We start from the raw sequence: 19,671 nt of genomic DNA on the forward strand, positions 1-19,671 counted from the left end.
TATGTTCATACACATGGGTCTGGCATCTTCCTGTGAAAATTTAATTCACAACATTTTTCCAAAACATGCCTAAAGAAGTATAACTTCAATATAATAAACCTTTAAATTGAGAAATATTAATTAAAGGATCCTTTATTTGATGTTCACCGGCGAGTTATGAGTGTGAAAGTGTTGTGCGTACCTGCCCCCTGATGGACACCTTGCGACTCTTCTCGCTCATGACCAGCGACGGGCCATCGAAGAGGTTCACATGCCCTGACAACACCGGCCTCCGGTCCAGTCCGCTGTAGCCGATCCCGAAGCTGTCTGTCTTTGGATGTGCGAGGAATGGGTCATAGTCCCCGGGAGCGAACGTTAGCTTCTCACAAGTGTCATCATCACCCGAGCTGTCGCTGGATATTGAAGGGGCGTGCTGCTGATGCTTGCTGCGTGCAGAGAGGCGCTTGTCGCGTGCAGAGAGGCGGGGTCCCACACCCTGGCCTGGCTTCCAGCCCATCCTGCGCAGCAGTCTTGCTCCGACCGTGTCCCTACACACACAAATCTAAGATTTATCACTACAGACAAAATTATATGATGAATTGTGATAAAACCAAAATAATACCAACCAAAAATCATGTCAAATCACCATGTAACACTGAAATGCAAGTTAATTCATCATATAGCATCAAAATGGAAGTTATATCATGGAATTCAGTAGCATTTAACTAATACTTAAATAAAATCATAAAAAAATAATCTTTTGATCATTGAAATTCATGGAATGCCATTACTTCTGGACAAAATATTGTACCAAAGTTAATGGATCAAAAAAATTAATTTAATATTTTTTACTGTGCAACCCTTATTGAATCACTTTTAAATGACAATTGCTTGTTTTTATTATTTTTATTGTTCTGAATATCTGTTTTAAACGAATTTATTGAAATTACAGTGAAAGTCCGTTGTAGCGAATACGGTCTATAACGTAAAGTCCGCTATAACGATAATTGCCATCGGCACCGTCAGTTTTGCATATGCTACGTAGGATAAAAATTTCGGAAATAATGAATGCAGCATGGGCTCATTTTCGCTATAGCGATAGATTACACACCTGTAATTTTACTCTAAAACAATGAGAAAACATCTATAATTTCCTTAATAAATGAGAAACAGCTTCGCACAATTCCACGCGTCCGGTAAATGAAACAACGCGCATGGTGTGGCCGTCTTGGCAACACCGCACAAGGTGGGGCCCCACAGCGAGCATAGCTTGCCTCGCGGCGACAGGGCCCCGCTGCAAGCATTACTTATTTAGAATCACGCCGACTGTAGCCCGTAAATGAGCATAACTCCTCTCACACTTGCATCGTAAGTAGAGGTGTAAAAGTAACGAAAAAAAGTGTATCCGTATGTATTCGTTACTACAACAATTAGTACTCGTTACTATCGTATCATTACGTTACTCGTTACTTCTGATACCGCATAACATGCTATCTTATGTTACAGCAACGAATCGAGTCGTATTGCGTACGCGTACAGTATGACGTCGCGTAAATAATAATAAATTGAATATAAACTAACAATATTTGATAATTAACAGTTTTTGTTAACCAAGAAACAATTAAATCTCATTAGAGCGGCTTTATTATATTATCTCTTTTAAGATAATAACAAAAAAACGTGAAAATAAGCGATAGTAAAAAATAAAAACATACATTTCTAATTTGTAAAAAATACTTTCTTACGTTTTTTCTGTTCCATAATAAACAGTAAAAAACTTGGACGACGAATTTCCAAATTATACTTTACTTAATAAACAAACATTGGTCTTTGTAACGTACGTTTTTAAATGCATCGAATAAGCACGCACATGCGTAAAACATACGAAAAATGTGAGTAACGAAATGCATTCGTGTGTAACGTTTCATTACTCGGAACTAGATGGTGCACCCGTTACTCAGTACCGAATACATACCGTTTGCTACAGCTCTAATCGTAAGCGTTGCGTACGGTGTAGTTACGGGGAGTTGACGATCACGGAACTTGTCGAGCTCGTCTCTTCTGATCAAAACGAAGCGGCATCTGAAGATGATGACAATAATGACGACAAACCAAGTGACGTGTCTGTTCCGTCGAAAACGTCAATGATGGAGGCACTTGATACAATCAGTCGTTTTTATCAGCATACAAATGCTTCGACAAAAGATTTGATGAACTTCCAAGAGGCCCAGTCGTTTATTTTGTCCGAAAGTCTAGTGAAATCAAGGCAAACGAAAATTTATTTGTTTTTTAAAAGTGATTTTTAATTTTGTGTTATTTTCCAAGGGTCTGTACGAGTAATTATTTTTGTGTTACTGACCAATTGTCGGAAAAATTACTTTATATAATTGGTATGGCTTCCAACGTAATTAGAGATTTTTTTACATTTTTTTTGTGCTTGACATTTTTCATAGGTGTCAACTAGTGATGGGTCGATTCCGATTCCGGAATCAGCCGGTTCCACCGATTCCGCCATAATCGCGGAATACAGAATACAATGGTTTTGGAATCAACCATGACCGATTCCTAAATTGTTTTTGTAAGTTTGCAAAATACATCTCCTTCGCAACGTAAGAAAATATTAAAATGTATGCAATTTAATTTTTAAACTACATAATAAAATCTTTTTTACGGAACTGAGATTTACGAATTTCGGTGAATAACGTATTTATTTACTTACACCGCCATTTTCCCTACAGTAAAAATGCAGTATCTACTTTCCCGCTTTAAGTGAAAGCATTTTTCGGAAATTACGTTGCAGCAGCACTGCATTTAATAGTAAACCTTCAAAAAAAATTAGACAAAACCATATATGTTTAAAGAAAATAATGTAAATTGTATTTACTAAACGTTAACTATTTGATCATGGCAGCTACGTTTGCCAATGTAAACAATTTAATTTTTTGTTTGTACTACCTGCCATGGTAAACCATACGGCCATGAACCAAATCTTTGGTGACGTTGTAACGTTGCAAGACCACTGCCCTCCTAGCTAAATATTTTTCTTTTAAACTATTTTTATGCATGTAAATGTTTCTTAAAAAGTCTTTCTAATGATATTTTACCATTTTTATATATTTTAGGGTTGATATTTTTCATTTGCTATGTGTTTTAAGAAGGTACCTTGTATTTTAAGAGACAATTTTAATTATTAGTATTTTTATGTAATTATTCACAAATAAGTCGCTGTACTAGATTCTTGCCTGTTTTGGCATAATTTTTCAGGTTTTTTCTAAATAAGTTTAATTTTGTCAAGTAATTTGTATTATGATTGCTGTTCTTAATTTTAATTAACGTGTTGCAATATAATTATAGATCACGGGACTGTGTCTGGGCTGGGGTGATGTGATGGTTTAAAAGAGAGGCATGAGAGGCCTGAAAGTGGGAGTGAGAAAGAAACTGTGATTCCCCGCTAACCGAGATAAAAGCTGGGATTCCCCACTGGTCGTGGGAAATGTGTGATAACCGCTGTCTCACGGTGTGGGAGAGAGAAGGAGAATGTAAAGTCCCGGGCTCTAAGGAGAGAAAACTGTTTTCAATGTGTGTTGTATCTGTAAGTGTGAATGAAGCGTGCGTGTGATTGGTCGGTGAGGTCATGTGACTTCTCCCTGTGTGAAGGAGACAGTGGCAGGACTTCTCCAGTCGTCTGCCGATTGCTGCACCAGTAGGTCGCGTTCGGTGGCTTCTCGCCAAATTATGTAGAATTTGTGGAGAGATAATTTAACGTTGGTGGTCAGAGCCAGGCCGAGTATTAAGTTTACCTAATTTTTTTTTATTTTCATTCGGACAGTAACAAATTAGAAATTGTGATCACCGACGTCGGCATTTTGGCTCCTGGCGAAATTCGTTTTCGCTGGGTGCGGTCATGTTTAAGGCCGCACTAATTTTGTGTACTTGCAGTAAAATGTTACTGAAGGACGTTAGTTTTCTCTAATTCTCATCGCGCAAGCTGCGTGAATTTTTACACAGGCGGATGTACGATTGTAACGAGTGAGAAAGAATTGAAAAGGGTTTGGATTCGTCTGTGCATTCTATTTGAAAAAATAAAAACAACAAAATTACAATCAGCGTTGAACATCTGTTTATTTTTGTATATAACGAACTGTGAAACGTATAACGAAACGTGAAAATTAAGATGTTTCACATCTCTGCACTTTAAACTTTAAAGAATTATAAATAAAATTAATTTTAACGAGATTTTACCAAAATTCACAGTGGATTACTGTGACTATATTAAAATAAGTTTAAAAGCAACATAAACAAATTGCTGTAAACCGGCATTCTTGTGCGTGTATAGCGATGCTCGTTTTACATTAGAAATATTTTGGAAAGGCAGTTGGCAAAACTGAATTTCCAAACATTTCTGCTGAAATGTTCGTAAATGTTTATTACTCAACATAAACAATCTTTTGCAAGTAGTTGCGTTAGTTCAACAGAATTGTTTCCAATAATTTTCTGAAATGAATTACATGTTAACACGCGATTATTTGAAGAGTTTAAATATTTTGAGTAAGAAATAATAACCATAAAATGTGGAAATTTTGAGATGCTTAAACATACACAGATCTTTCTTACTCAAGAACAGAAAATTTATTTTCTCTTTACGGTTGTGAATAACTGCAAGACTGGATGGATTTATTCTTTTCAAGTGAGATGATTAAGTTTTAGTTAATACATTAAAAAGTAAGCATCTCTGTTATTTTATTTTAGTGTGGTGCATATTTGTTTCCATCATAAACCCTCTTTATTTTTTTTGGCGCTGGTCCCTTGAAATATGTAAAAACGAGGTTATATTGTCATTTTATTTGGATCATTATTTCGTTGTGCTTGGAAATATAATTCTTAACCTAACCTTACAAACCCTCTTTTTTTTACAATAAAATAATTGAGTTGTTAGTGTAAGGTATCTAAAGTTGGTGAAGTTATAACATTATTTAGAATTTATGTCATAAGTAGAGGCACGATTATATGGTAATGCGCTATAAAACGAAATAACACCGAAAATCGCTTGAAAACACGAAATGAAACGAAATTGTGCGAAATCCGCGATATGTCACGAAATTTCGTCTAACCTGATTATTTACGTTTTTTTCCCATTCTGTAAGGACAATTCACTATCTTCAACACAATCAAATATTTCTGACAGTAACTAGCAGCCATATATATTATATGCGACGGTGATTCATTATAGATTTTAAAATGAAGTCTCGGAATTAACGTAATATTTTATTTAAACAGTAATCTTCTGTACCATAATAATTTAAGATGTTGATAACTATGATACAATGGCCGCCGTTCACTTTCTGTAAATACAAAAATAATAAACGTCCAAAATATGTTTTTCTCAGATTACGTTTTTAATAATTAAAATATTACATACTAAAGCGCATTGCTTTTACTGTTTATTTAAAACAAAGTACGTAGGGTACGAAAATAAAATTAACCCTGCTCAACGTAACGATTGTAAATAATACATGTTTAAGTCGGTATTAATTTTCACGTGCGTATGTTGGTATTCGCTATGCGTTTGTATTTGCTTCTATTCTCCACTCTTTCGATCTTTCCAGCACGGCAAGTTTTTGCGTATTAAGAGGTTAAATTCTTCCTATGTGATTAAAAAATTTTGATAATGCCTAAAACGAAGGTTTCTGCCAGTGACCGATCGAAAGAATTTTCCAGCGAAGGATTTTATTTCAGTGATAAAATTTTAATGTGCAAATTCTGTAACTACAGGCTAGACTACGAGAGACGCGATACAATTGTGAAACATGTCGCGAGTGAGAAACATAAGCGTTTGAAGCAAAACTCATCTGTTAAACGACATCCTTGTCTAAGAGTCTTTAATGCCATTAATTAGCTGTTCAACCCAAGAAATGTGAGTAGGGTTAGCATAGAAGATGCAAACCAACAGAAGTCTCTGCATAACTTTCCTTGTGTTTCCCATCTTCCCATTGATACATTCATACATGGCTATGTTGCTTTCAAAAAAATAATTGAGGATGAACTTTCATTGCCAGAAACAAGTCAAATTGATGTTGCAAAGGTACTGTGCTCCCTTAAAGGGGACTACAGTGAATTTGCTCAAGCCAGTTTAGGGGCAATCTGGTTCCCAACATCAAATGTTGATGCAGAACGTTCATTTTCCAGGTACTCACTGGTAGTTAGTGACAGAAGACAACGTAGTTATTTAAAAGTTTGAATTTATGAATTTACAAATGAACTTAATTGTGATTAGATCATAAGGTTTTAGTGTTTATTAATATTTGTTTTAATAAATTTGCATGTCCTACAGAAAAGCAAGAAAATTTTGCAGTGGGTATTTTCAGCAAAAAAATAAAACCATATACAGCAGAATCTCGTTATAAAGTACATCAATAAAGCCTCAACTTTTATACTTAGTAATGAAAGTACTTTATTCTGAAAGTTACCTTTAAAATGTAGTATTTTTGAATTTTTAAAAATAAAGTAGTAGGGGATCAAATGTTACATTACCTTGAAAGCAAATATTTGTAAAACAACAAGAGTTTTAAAAAAATTACTGAACTTAATACAGTAGCCTAAATTCTAGGCCTACATATACAAAATGACAAATGGGTAGAGCCACGATTATATGGTAATGCGCGATAAAACGAAATAACACCGAAAACCGCTTGAAAACACAAAATAAAACGAAATTGTGCGAAATCCGCGATATGTCACGAAAGTTTGTCTATCCTGATTATTTACGTTTTTTTTTTCCATTCTGTAAGGACAATTCACATCTTCAGCACAATCAAATATTTCTTAAGCTGGAATCACAATGCCCCGACGGGTCCGACACGACAGGCCCGACAAACTGTCGTGCAGCATCTCAGCACGACAGATTTAAAAGTGTAGGGTCACAATACCACGACAAAAATAACCCGACGATTTTCAATTTGGCCTTCGGAAAATCGTGCCAAGCTAAATACTTCAATTAAAATGCATTATAGAAAGCGCTAAAAACAAAGTAGGCTCTTTTATTTATTATTGACAGTTGAAGTGCAAAAAAAAAACATTTAGTCGTCTGCGATACGAAGTAAGGTTAATTTAATTTGTAAAACAAAGAGTAGTTTATTATAGTTACAAGGAAACAAGATAAAGATATGTCAGTGAGGGTCAGAAAAATACTCCTGATGTTAGCTGTGCGAAGAATTAAAAAGAAACAAAAAATTAAAAGATGGATTCTAAAATAACGTCTTTAACCATAAACACGATGATATCTGTTTATGTTTATACAAAGACTAAGGCAAGCTACAAATTTTTCAATTCCTCACACATAAAACGAAATTTCACTTTTCAGCAAAAAGATTTACCAAGTAGGTAAATATTTTTGAAATTTAGTTCTGTGCTCTTTCCTTTCCGTTGCCGTTTTCTTTTCTGTCGGGCCCCGACATGACGAAATTAGAAATAGAATCTATTCCTTGCGGGCCGTCGGGGTGCGTATTTTGTCGGGCTGACGTCACGGCGAGCTTGTATTTCATTGGCTGTTGAACATGTCGGGCCTGTCGTGTCGGGGCCGTCGGGGCATTGTGATTCCAGCATTACAGTAACTAGCAGCCATATATATTATATGCGACGGTGATTCATTATAGATTTTAAAATGAAGTCTCGGAATTAACGTAATATTTTCTTTAAACGGTAATCTTGTGTACCATAATAATTTAAGATGTTGATAACTATGATACAATGGCCGCCGTTCACTTTCTGTAAATACAAAAATAACAAACGTCCAAAATATGTTTTTCTACGAATACGTTTTTAATCATCAAAATATTACACACTAAAGCGCATTGCTTTTACTGTTCATTAAAAATAAAGTACGTAGGCTACGAAAATAAAATTAACCCTGCTTAACGTAACGATTGTAAATAATAAATAGTACATGTTTATGTTGGTATTAATTTTCACGTACGTATGTTGGTATTCGGTATGCGTTTGTATTCACATATATTCTCCATTGTTTTGATCTTTCCAGCACAGCAAGTTTTTGCGTATTGAGAGGTTAAATTCTTCCTATATGATTAAAAATTTTTTGATAATGCCTAAATCGAAGGTTTCTGCCAGTGACCGATCGAAAGAATTTTCCAGCGAAGGATTTTATATCAGTGATAAAATTTTAATGTGCAAATTCTGTAACTGCAGGCTAGACTACGAGGGACGCGATACGCTTGTGAAACATGTCGCGAGTGAGAAACATAAGCGTTTGAGGCAAAACTCATCTGTTAAACGACATCCTTGTCTAAGAGTCTTTAATGCCATTAATTTTCTGTTCAACCCAAGAAATGTGAGTAGGGTTAGCATAGAAGATGCAAACCTACAGAAGTCTCTGCATAACTTGCCTTCTGTTTCCCGTCTTCCCATTGATACATTCATACATGACTATGTTGCTTTCAAAAAAATAATTGATGAACTTTCATTGCCAGAAACAAGCCAAATTGATGTTGCAAAGGTACTTTGCTCCCTTAAAGGGGACTACAGTGAATTTGCTCAAGCCAGTTTAAGGGCAATCTGGTTCCCAACATCAAATGTTGATGCAGAACGTTCATTTTCCAGGTACTCACTGGTAGTTAGTGACAGAAGACAACGTCTCACTCCAGAAATGCGGAAAATTTAACTATGATAGCATTTCAATAAAACCGTCTTAATAGTAACTTTGGAAGTGCTTAATTGTGTAATTTTGTAGTGTATGTGATTGTAATTAAGTCGTGAAATTTTTAGTAGTTTAAAAGTTTGAATTTATGAATTTGCAAATGAACTTAACTATCTATGAATTTGCAAATGAACTTAATTGTAATTAGATCATGATGTTTTAGTGTTTATTAATATTTGTTTTAATAAATTTGCATGTCGTACAGAAAAGCAAGAAAATTTTGCCGTGGGTATTTTGAGCAAAAAAATAAAACCATATAACACCGAAATCTTTATTTCTTTACACCGAAATTTGTCTTAAAATAACACCACAAAATCTTGACTCTACAAATGGGTTAAACTATTTTGCAGATATGTACATTTATTGGGATAGAATTCCCTCGTCATCTCCTAGGTGAAGTCTCTTGCGACCAGCAGATAAAGATGACTGTTCATACAGTTTAATAATTTTTTCGCGATCTTTTATTATTGTTGACAGTGTAGTGGGAACCAAACCAAACGACCGTGCCACATCTGCATTTTTCCTGCCTTAGTCAACTTCTTTTAAAATTTCCACATTTTCCTTAAAACAGTAAACTGCTTGCGTTTCTTTTTATCTTTTTGGCCATCCATCCTGATTAAAATATTCAATCAACAATATTGTTTGCCTCGCGCCACATCAAACGTAAACAAACCTCGCTTCCATAGATAACCATAGCGCCGCACTAGTAGTACACGTTGCGAGCATGGCTGTGCCAGGCGACATTCCAAATCTTCTTGGCAACACAATTAAAGTGTGTCGGCCATGTTGTGACACAAAACAGTTGAAAACTTAATCTGCATAAATTAACATTGGATTTTCTATTACGTATATAAGTTGAAATATAATTTTTATTTAACGTTCGTATCTGCGTTAATAAAAACTTTTAAAACGTGCTCTACAAATAACCAAAATCTGGCGCAGCTAAAAACAAGTCTTGAAGAGTGGCGAGACAGCAATTGATTGTTTAGATCATCTCGTGCACTAAAGTGTGTGATCCATGGAGGAGGACGAATGGCGCGTTATACTGTACTATGATTCTATGAATCGTTGATACAATGTTTGTTTACGTTTTATACTTGTTAACGATTCTTGAAAGTGATAAAAATTAATCGTAATGTACATTTATATTAAAGAACCCCTGCGCAAAATCAGTAACTATTATGTAAAATTTTCCTGATAACTGGAAAAGAATGGTCGTTGTATTGAAAGGTAGGATATGTTTTTAATAGGGATGGGGCGAATCCTGATTTCCTCGAATCCGAATCCTAACTCGAATCCTCGACTGGAATTGCCGAATCTCGAACCCAAACCCGAATCTTTTAATAGATGATGTCCACATATCTAATGTAAGTGAGATGTATTCTGCTTGCACTAAAAGTCCCTTGACTTTATCACATGTAGATTGGTACATTTCTGGTATAAGTGTATATAAAGACAACAATTTTTTCTTGAGAAATTTTAGTTTTAGTACAGATTAGCGGTTAGGATTTTTTCTATAAATAAGCTAGAGGTCTGCGAGCCTAAGAATTTTACTTCGAGCCGAGCTCGAGCTTTTGTGGTACAGTTACACTTTTGGGAAATTATTTTTATCTTAAACTTAATATCATGTTTAAATAAAGTATTAAAATGAAGTGGGCTTATTAATTTTGGGTAACTATTTACAGAGTGTGTTTACATTTTGCACTGCTAGAAAAAAAATAACATTTTTTTTCATTGAATCTTACCTGTTTCCATTGGTTCATTAGTAACTGATATCATCCAACTAACATAACCAAGTATATGTTTGTGTAAATGTAACATATCTTTTTTTCTTTCACCCTTGTCAATTTTTCTGGAGTCCTTACTGAGCTTCAACAAACTTAGCACCAAAAATCATGTTGTTTGAAAAGTACATTCACATTGTTTCAACATTTCAACTTTTCAGCACAATAATTCTGAGAGAGATTGTCACAGAGTATTAAATTCTGTTCTTTAATCTATCATTTAGAACAATAATTTGTTCTGCACGTTCAGGAGTTAAATTAGCTCTACGATTGGAGATAGTGTTTCCAGCAGAAGAGAAGCGTCTCTCGCTGGCAACCTGCTTGGCTGGAATGCTTTAGTAAAATTGCTTAAACTCAAAATTAGTGTCATAAATATCTGTAACTGGTCATTAAAGTTTAATCAATTGAAAGTAATAAAAATAAAAACATTTTACTTCATTCAATTTACACTTGCAAAAAAAACATACACACTACATGGAAATTAAAGTCTTTTTCAATATCCTGAAGTCTGAAATATGTTTACTCATGTCATTAAATGTAGAGCTGTATTGAAGAAGCCGATTTTGCCAATATTTAGTTGAATCGGCATTTCTGCCGACTTCCGATACAGTACGCTCATTAATTTTCGGCCGATATTACTGAAAAACGAAAGAGACTGCCATAACCTAAAAATCCACGAGTACCATTTTCACTTTTCGTAGTAGTACTGCATTCTTTCAGATCGCATTATTTCTTAGCAACATGTGCCAACCGTACATATCAAAGTTTAACATCCTTTTTTTTTTTTTTAACAATGTTCTTTAATTTAATATGTCATAAATAAATAATACATTACTATCACGGTAAATATACAGCTCAGTTGTTACGGTAACTATAGTGCAAATATGGTAGCTATCATGCTTCTGTAGTAATTATGGTATTCTACAAAGAATCTTTAGTTCTTTTTATGGTAATTATTTAAAAATAACTATTGGGTTTGTACTGTAGTTATGGTACATCATCCATATTTCTTCGTATGTTGTTGTTCATTTGTCTTTTCTTCATATTTACGTGTGCCATATTTGAGACAAGAAGTTTCAGAAAAAATTTTAACGGACATTATCTCACACATTTAATGGCGTAAATGACGAGACCTCGGGCAATTTAAACGCTTTATACAGAAAAACCTACCATGCGGGACCTCGTAAGCGAGTTTTACTGTATTTTTTTCCCGTAAATAGTAAAAACCGAATCCTTTGACGAATCCTACATCAGACCCGCCGAACCTTCGAATCCCTAGGATTCGGCGGATTCGGCGGATATTGGATTCGGTCGCCCCATCCCTAGTTTTTAACGTTAAAGTGAAATATTTTTACATTGTTTACATTGGTGTTTTGAGCGGGAATTTTAAATCATACGTTGAACTGAAAGATATGTTATTCTGAAGTACGTTGTAACGGAATTTCACTGTAACAGCGAAATCTTTATTTCTTTACACCGAAATTTGTCTTAAAATAACACCACAAAATCTTGACTCTAGTCATAAGACATCTTAACATTATATAAGCTGTATATAATGTTAATTTATGCACATAAATTGAAACATAATGCAATTACATTTTTAAAATCATAACCTTTTTTCCTGAGTATATTACTCTGTTGAACATTGTCATATAAAGTTTAAGGAATCGGAATCGGATTCGAAGAATCGACCCTTTAAATTAAGAATCGAAAATGGAATCGGAATCGGTATATTTTAGGAATCGGCCCAACACTAGTGTCAACGTGAGTAATAATGTGACACATTTTAAAATAAATTTCACTACATCTTTGAGTTTACATATTGTTAGTAAGTATTCATAACTCCACAAATATGCACCTAATATCATCAGCTTAGCGCACATGTCTCCAGCAAACCAGCTGCGGTCAAAGCGACAGGAAGCGGCCGGCATGACCTTGCGTTACCCCGCCCGCCCGTCTCCATGTAAAAAAACAGCTGTGCGCTTAGCCACGATGTGCGTGACGGCCTTATCACGGACACGCGGTCTCATATTTCACAGTCAGCAAGTGCTGATATAGCTTAAAAATGTTATTTTAGTAAGTTTTATGTATATTTCCTTTACTTTTGTTGTGCATTTTTATAGTAAAAACAAGCGAGAAAATAATATATTTTAAAAATGCTACAAAATTAAGATTTTTTTTTTAATTTTGGCTATAACGAAAATACGCTATAACATAAACTTTTGGCGCCGTTATAAATTTACGTTAGAACGGACTTTTACTGTATTTTATCATAAAAATACAGCATATCAATTTTACCCCTATGTTGGTGGAGTAATTATTACAAAACACCTTTCATCAAAAATAAAAACAATAACACCTAATGCCTCTGTTTTAAAAACGAAATTGGACTAAAAATAAAACCATTAACTCTTTTCTCTATTTATCAATACTCGCCATCTAACACATGTTTGGTGCTATCGCATTTACAGAAATTCAGAATTCCTGTTATTTGATCATTTCTTTCCCCTGGTGTCCTTAAAAATATAAACATGCATTTATTTTTTATTTCAGAAATATGTTCATAAAAAGAACACACAAATTTATGATGTAACTTAACTTGAATATCTGCCAATAAACCTTGGTATTTAAGTAGAAAGCTGAACTACACACACGCAATTTCAAGCCTCAGTGGTTGAAAAAAAAAAGGAGTCTTTTCTTTACAATGTTTTAGCATCTAAGCAGCAAGAAGCAAGAAATACATAAATTAATGGCGCTTAACCAACCACCCCTTCCTTACACCACTCAGGTTTACCATTCACCGAATTCCTCTAAGAGCAGAGGTGGTGGGGCTGAGAGTAGTACCTGGCCGGCTGCAGAAGCTGCTGCAGCACTGGGGTCCCGGGGATTGGCCCCTCCGACGTCACCGCCTTCTGCCGCTTCTGTCCTCGCTCGCTGTACTCCTCCTTGGCACGTAGCACCCTCGGGGCTATGCCAAACTCTCCCATGTCCTGGCGACAGCAGTGCGCACACACTTGCAACACTCTCACTGCACCACACAATAAGTCTACACTTGTCCACATGTATATCCTTCACAGATGTGCTGCCACAATTTTTTTTATTATTATTTACTATGATTAATTTTTTTTTCCTTTGCTTTTCAGAACAGATAACAGAGTGTTTTACAAAATTCTAAAATTTACCTTCATTGATAAGTAATTGTTATAATACACTATTTTAATAAATTAGTATTTCACTTTAAAACATTTATAGCCAAATCTTAGTTTTCAATTAACCTGTAAATATGTTATTTTATTTAATAGTTTTCAGTAGAGTCAACCACACATATATGTTAGCTAAATTTGATATTTATATAAAAAAAATTCAAAAAAATATATATTTTGGATTCATCTTAAACAATAAGTACACAAAAAAAAATTGTGTATTAAATTGTACGTCAATTTTATTTTTGTTCAACCACTAACTATATTTTTTTTTACTTGTACACCAAGTAAAAACATTTCATGATGCAAAAATAGAATTATTTTTTCTTACTGTTTTAAAGTCTCAGCACAATTATAATATTTTAAATACCTTATAAATGACACATTTCAGCTATATCCGTTTAACATGTGGTAAAAAAACCTTATTTGCCTGTCAACTGAATAGGTATTCTTTAAGTCCTGCCTCAGACGGGAAAAACGGAGTCAACGTGGCTACAATACAGCTGACAGAGGTGAGCACCAGCCCACCTCGTCGTCCATGAAGTCCTCCGGCCGCTGCACCGGCCTGGCCACACGCTCCGAGCGCGAGGACGTGAAAGTGGAGGGTGTCCACCCCTCCAGCGAGCCCACCGAGTTGAAGAAGCCGGCGGAGAAGCCCCCAGTGAAAGCCCCGTGGAACCTCCGCCGGCCCTGCTTGTCACGCACCACCTGGTCCTCCAGCGAGAACGGCTTCTTGCGTGGCACTGCATCTGTGCACGTACCTTGGGTTACAATGCCAATGGTGCAAAACCACTCTCAAATAAACAATGCCTCATTTTTCTTTAACAAAGTTTCCGGTAAATCACTCCCTTATGAGGAAAACACTTCATGAAACAGCATATTTTTTTACAGACTGTATACTCTCTAATGTATCACTCTAAGACTTTCACATCTACTTCATGTATGACAGTTTACAACACAATTCATACATGCTGTTAAGCACGCTTTGAAACATTTTTGTTACCATAAATTAATTAGGATGGTAGAATAATACTTTTTTAAATAACTATAACCTTTGCATACATCATAAATTAAGTTTGCTAGATAAAACTGTACCAAGACATAATCAATAAACAGAACCATCTCCTTTTATTTAGTGTCCAACTTTTGAAATAACTGCCCTACGCAGCGCTCACTCTGCTGGTCAACCTGACGTCACTAGTTTTCAGGCATCCATATCGACAAGGAGTTCAGTACAGAATATACCCTGGAGGGAATATTGTGAAAATGAAAAGGCAAAATTTTTTAATAGCATTCAGGCCATGTACACATATTTAGTATTGCTACATTTGTTTACAACTCCATACATAGGTCCTATGGAGGTAGTAACAAAATAATTGTTACTACTGTATGACAGGAAGTTTAAATGAACTTTTTTTCTTTCTTTCTTTCTTTTCCGCACATTCTTTGTACGAGTGAAGTGCAAGATTCCGTCGCATGTAGTTTCCTTGAGGATGTAGGGACCAGTGTTGCTGCGTTGTCAGCGTGTTTCAGAGGGAAACTGACCATCTCAGCCATAAAACAGTAGATTTTTAATTAAGTGTTAAAAACTTCTTTATTCTACTACCTCCATTTTAATCAAAAGAAAAATAGTTATATCCTTGTAGACTGTAAAAAGGTACTTTTAATGTCTAAATTAAAATAAAGATTCCCTGGTTCACGAGTCCATTTTCTCAAAGCTGATTGTACTACTGTGTTATTATAGTGCATTAAATTGGCTATTGAAAAAATTATATGCTGGTTATACTTTGTTTTATAAACATGACATTACAAAGATGCAGAGTGGACTTGTATCAAGCTGTATCATAAAGAGTTAGAAGTGTTAGTCCAATACTGGATTGATGATGGCCAAAGATGTCCTGACTTATAGCATAGCGTAATGGCACAAGTCACTACTACAGATTGATGTTATGTTTAGCTCAAATTAGCCATTTGATGCTGGTCAAAGTAGTAAGGAAATACAGAGGAATAGCAAAAGTTACGCAATAGGCCAAGATTATAATCTACGCAAGAAACACAAGATGCAAAATATTAAATAAAGTTTTTTAACATCCCTTTCTAAATTCCACAAAACACAATAACGCAACACAAGCATGGTCTAACATTCAACTTCTTGCATTTCACCTTGCATTTCTGCATTTCATATTTGAAGTGAAACATTCCACAAACTTAAAATGCAGGCTTTATGTGCCTAGGCCATAAATTTCATTTGATTTCAAGTGAATATCGAAGAATACTGAACAATACTGATCATTCACTTGAACTGGAAAAACGTAATTAAGGTGGAAAACAGTCTTGGCCCCAGCCATAATGTACTGACATTAGAAATATCTAACTTTTTGAAAACTGTCTCAGGTACGTACCCTACATGTCTAAGGATTTCTGGAGAACCACAGAATCAAATTGCATCTAAGCTTAGTATCATGGAAACTCTTGGCGGCAACAACAATTAAGGCAAACTTTAGTTCTAAAGAGTCTCTGCTACGCTATTAAAGCACAATGTGGTGGTGGCCGCATGGCAACATGGTGTGTCACTGCACAGGCTACTTAATTGAACCTATAAACTGTAGTTTCTCAGAATCATGTAGGAATTTTCAAACACTGTTTACAAGTTTGTAGTGTTCAAAAAAATTTTTTTTTCAAGATCAAAGGATAAACTTGGATACATGATACGGAACAGTTACCAAAATTTGTTTTCTACCATTTCTAGATTTAAATTTGGGTTGGTGATGTCATGTGACTTTCGTACTTTATAAAGCACCGTACTTTTCTAGCACTGTTTGCATGTTGTGACTTTGCAACACTTGTATAGTTTACCAAAGGCCCGTTCTACAATGACAGAAATTTAGACACATCTCACGAAACAAGAGTTTTACAACAGCACACAGATGGAGCCGGATCCGTATTTGGCTGTAATGGTATCCACGAATATATTCTAAATACGTTAAAAATTTATTCAAGCACAAAACTATCTAATTATCTATTATTATTTTGTGATATTATTGCAAATTTTTTATTATTATTAAATTAATATTTCGTAACCTTAAAGAGCTATCTCTGGTTGAAATAATGTTACGTTTCCGTGCATTGTAAAAACAGCAGACACGATAGTTAAATGTTCCGAGAGATGTCTCAGTTTACATGCCATCATACAAAGGCCTAAATGGGCCTGAAGGAATTATCAATTATACGCCTATGAGGTATTAATCAATAAATTACAAGTAATCGGGCAGAAGACGTGTTCCCACTCATTGATCTTATCTGCTACTTCAGAATTTAGAGGTAGAATGAAAGGTTAGTTTTCAGTGCTGGTGGTACCTTCATCCAGAGGCTCAAGAGGTGTTCCATATTCAGCGAAATCTTCATCTTCAGAGTCAGACATTTTACTTTTTTCTTTATTCAATAATCATGTTCTTGGACCTTTCAAAGACGGCTGTATGTGTTTTATTCAACTCAAAATAAATTAATATCCACAAAGCAACACCGGGATGATCCACGTGCCTTAACATTGCCGGAGCTTATCGAAAATTACAACTCGTTCGTGCAACTTCGGTACCACGTGTATAAAACCGCACAATTCAAATTATGATTGTGAACTTTAATGAAATTATCTATTATCGAAGTCAGACTTAGTAAAGGGTACATTATATAATTTTTAAATGCCGAAAGTAGAAAAGACAATTGCCAGTTATTTGGATGGAAGAGAAACAAATAATTTACTCATGACTTGAAAATATTATGTTTTGTATAGATATATATATTTTTTTTATTTATATAATGTAATTTGTGTAGGCACACAGTGCCATGTGTGTGTGTGTATGTGTGTATCTATCTATATATATATATATATATATATATATATATATATATATATATATATATATATATATAATTTATTTATTTATATTTATAGTTGACGTCGTCCCGACCATGGCCTCCAAGCCCGTGTTCCGCACCGCTAGTACCAGATCCCGTTTTCCGAGCGCACCCCTAGCCCAGCAGGAATGAGTCAGGCGAGCGCCTCGGGTGTGACCCCACTAGACTCAAATAAACTTAAGGGCACGAACCCCCTGGGGCTCGAGCCCATAAAACAATTAAGGAACAAGACACTAGGACACAATTATTAATTCACAGGCATTAAACAAGTGTGTCCTAGCTACCCCGTGCGAGCACCGCACACATGGAGCAGACAGTGAACCTCATTAACAGTCACCACAGCCACTGGCCTTAATTAAAGTGCCCGTGAAAATGATCAAGTCAGATTAGGAGAAATCCCACTAATACAGCTCACAGGGAGACAATATGTTATTAAATTTACAGTCGCCAACTTGATGCCACAATTCAAATAATTAAATACTTAAAACAGTTGTTAAATTTAAGCACCCAATTATCAGGTGCTACCTTTTAATTGGGCACCTGGAACGTGTTTTTAGATTATAATAGAGCAAATTAAGTTAATATAAGTTTTTGGTGCCGACTCACAAAGGAGGTGAAAGCTTCCACAGCCCCGCGCTCGGAGAGGGACATGCCCTCCCGTCCTTGGGACAGCTGGATCAACCGCTAGACAACTTGTTCCGCATTCCCGTGGAGGTCAACGGACGGCCAGCTACCGTGCTCGTCGACACCGGAGCGAGCGACATCTTCGTGCACCCCTCGTTCAGCCCACTGGATCATTGCACCTGGGCAGCAGCGGGCTACGCCTGGCCACCACTACGCATACCGGGTGGATGCTTGGAAATGCCGAGATTGTGGTGAACACCCAAGAGTTGAACAGTTGTGTCTCCGCAGTGGTAGTACAGGATTTGTGCGAGGAGGTGGTGCTGTGACTCCCTGGCTAACCCAGCAAGATGTGGTCTTGGAGCTGGGACCTCCCCGCCTCAACCTGAGAGATATGTAGTGTACGCCCTAGGACAGACGCCCCTCCACCAGGACACGGTACTAACCCTAGCGGACATGCGCCACCTCGCCCCCCCCCCCCCCGCATACCAGGCTGAGGTAAACAAGGTCATCGCTGCCCGACCCGAGGTGTTGGATGTAAACAGACCCTTAAAGCGGACCACCGTCGCCGAACACCGCATCCCCACTCAGACCGATGACCCAGTGTTTGACCTACCTCGCGGCTTTGGGTTCCACGAGCAGCGGACCATCAGGGAGCAGGTGGACGAGATCCTGCCCCCCACCCCCATGCCAGCAACACTGCCGATGGGCTGCCTCACGATCATCGTGGAGGGGGTCGAAGCACTGCCCAGCACTGAGACTGATCTAGAGCGGCGTGTTTTCGCGGCCCAGCGCTGATCACCTGAAGCCGACCGACGCCGACCGACGCCGCGAGCTAGCGTGCGGAGGAGGCAACCCCTCCTGGCAGTTCCGGGACGTCCGGGTCCTGGATAGTACTCCGGGTGAGATGGACGGGTGGAAGACGTACATCCCGCCAGAGGCGCAGGAGTCAGCACTGCGATTTTACCACAACCATGACCTCGCTGGACATCCGGGCTGGGACCAAACCTGGAGAGCCATCTGCCACTACTAGCACTAGCCGGGGGTGAACCGGGATGTCCGGGTCTACTTGCAGGAATGTGAGACCTGCCAGTGCCGCAAGGCCCATCGAGGCGACGGCACCCAACAGCAGCAGCCTCGCCTACCATCAGCGCCGTTCCAGACGCTCGCACTGGACGTGATGGGGCCGTACCCCCGCTCTCCGCGGGGCAAGCACATCCTGGTGGTAGTGTCCGTCCGACATGTTCACCCGCTGGACCGAAGCCTACCCCTGCAACAATGCACGAGCCGCACCATCATCGATGTCCTGACACGCGAGTTCCTAACTCGGTTTGGCTACCCAAAGTCCATCCTGACGGACAACGGCAGACAGTTCCTGGGGGCCTTGCGGAGAGGGTGGTGCCAATAGGCACACGTTATCAACCACACCACACCCTCTTACCATCCCAGGGCCAACCCG

General features: G+C 37.2%; 1 protein-coding gene across 2 annotated transcripts in view; it reads right to left on the minus strand.

The window, feature by feature from the left end:
- Positions 1 to 17,413, minus strand: part of LOC134538920 (G patch domain-containing protein 1 homolog) — a 138,251-nt gene extending 120,838 nt beyond the window's left edge. The window contains exons 1-4 of one of the 2 annotated variants that reach the window (XM_063380535.1): positions 17,034 to 17,318; positions 14,205 to 14,425; positions 13,318 to 13,463; positions 182 to 527 (exon numbers count right to left, since the gene is read on the minus strand). In XM_063380535.1, the coding sequence (XP_063236605.1) occupies positions 182 to 527; positions 13,318 to 13,463; positions 14,205 to 14,425; positions 17,034 to 17,097 (777 nt within the window). In that variant the 5' untranslated portion in view covers positions 17,098 to 17,318. Of the gene's footprint in view, positions 1 to 181; positions 528 to 13,317; positions 13,464 to 14,204; positions 14,426 to 17,033 lie in introns of both variants that reach the window. The other variant, XM_063380544.1, reaches the window with a different exon arrangement.
- Positions 17,414 to 19,671: the final 2,258 nt, after the last annotated feature.

This window comes from Bacillus rossius, chromosome 1, assembly GCF_032445375.1.
Source record: "Bacillus rossius redtenbacheri isolate Brsri chromosome 1, Brsri_v3, whole genome shotgun sequence".
Taxonomy (NCBI): Eukaryota; Metazoa; Arthropoda; class Insecta; order Phasmatodea; family Bacillidae; genus Bacillus; species Bacillus rossius.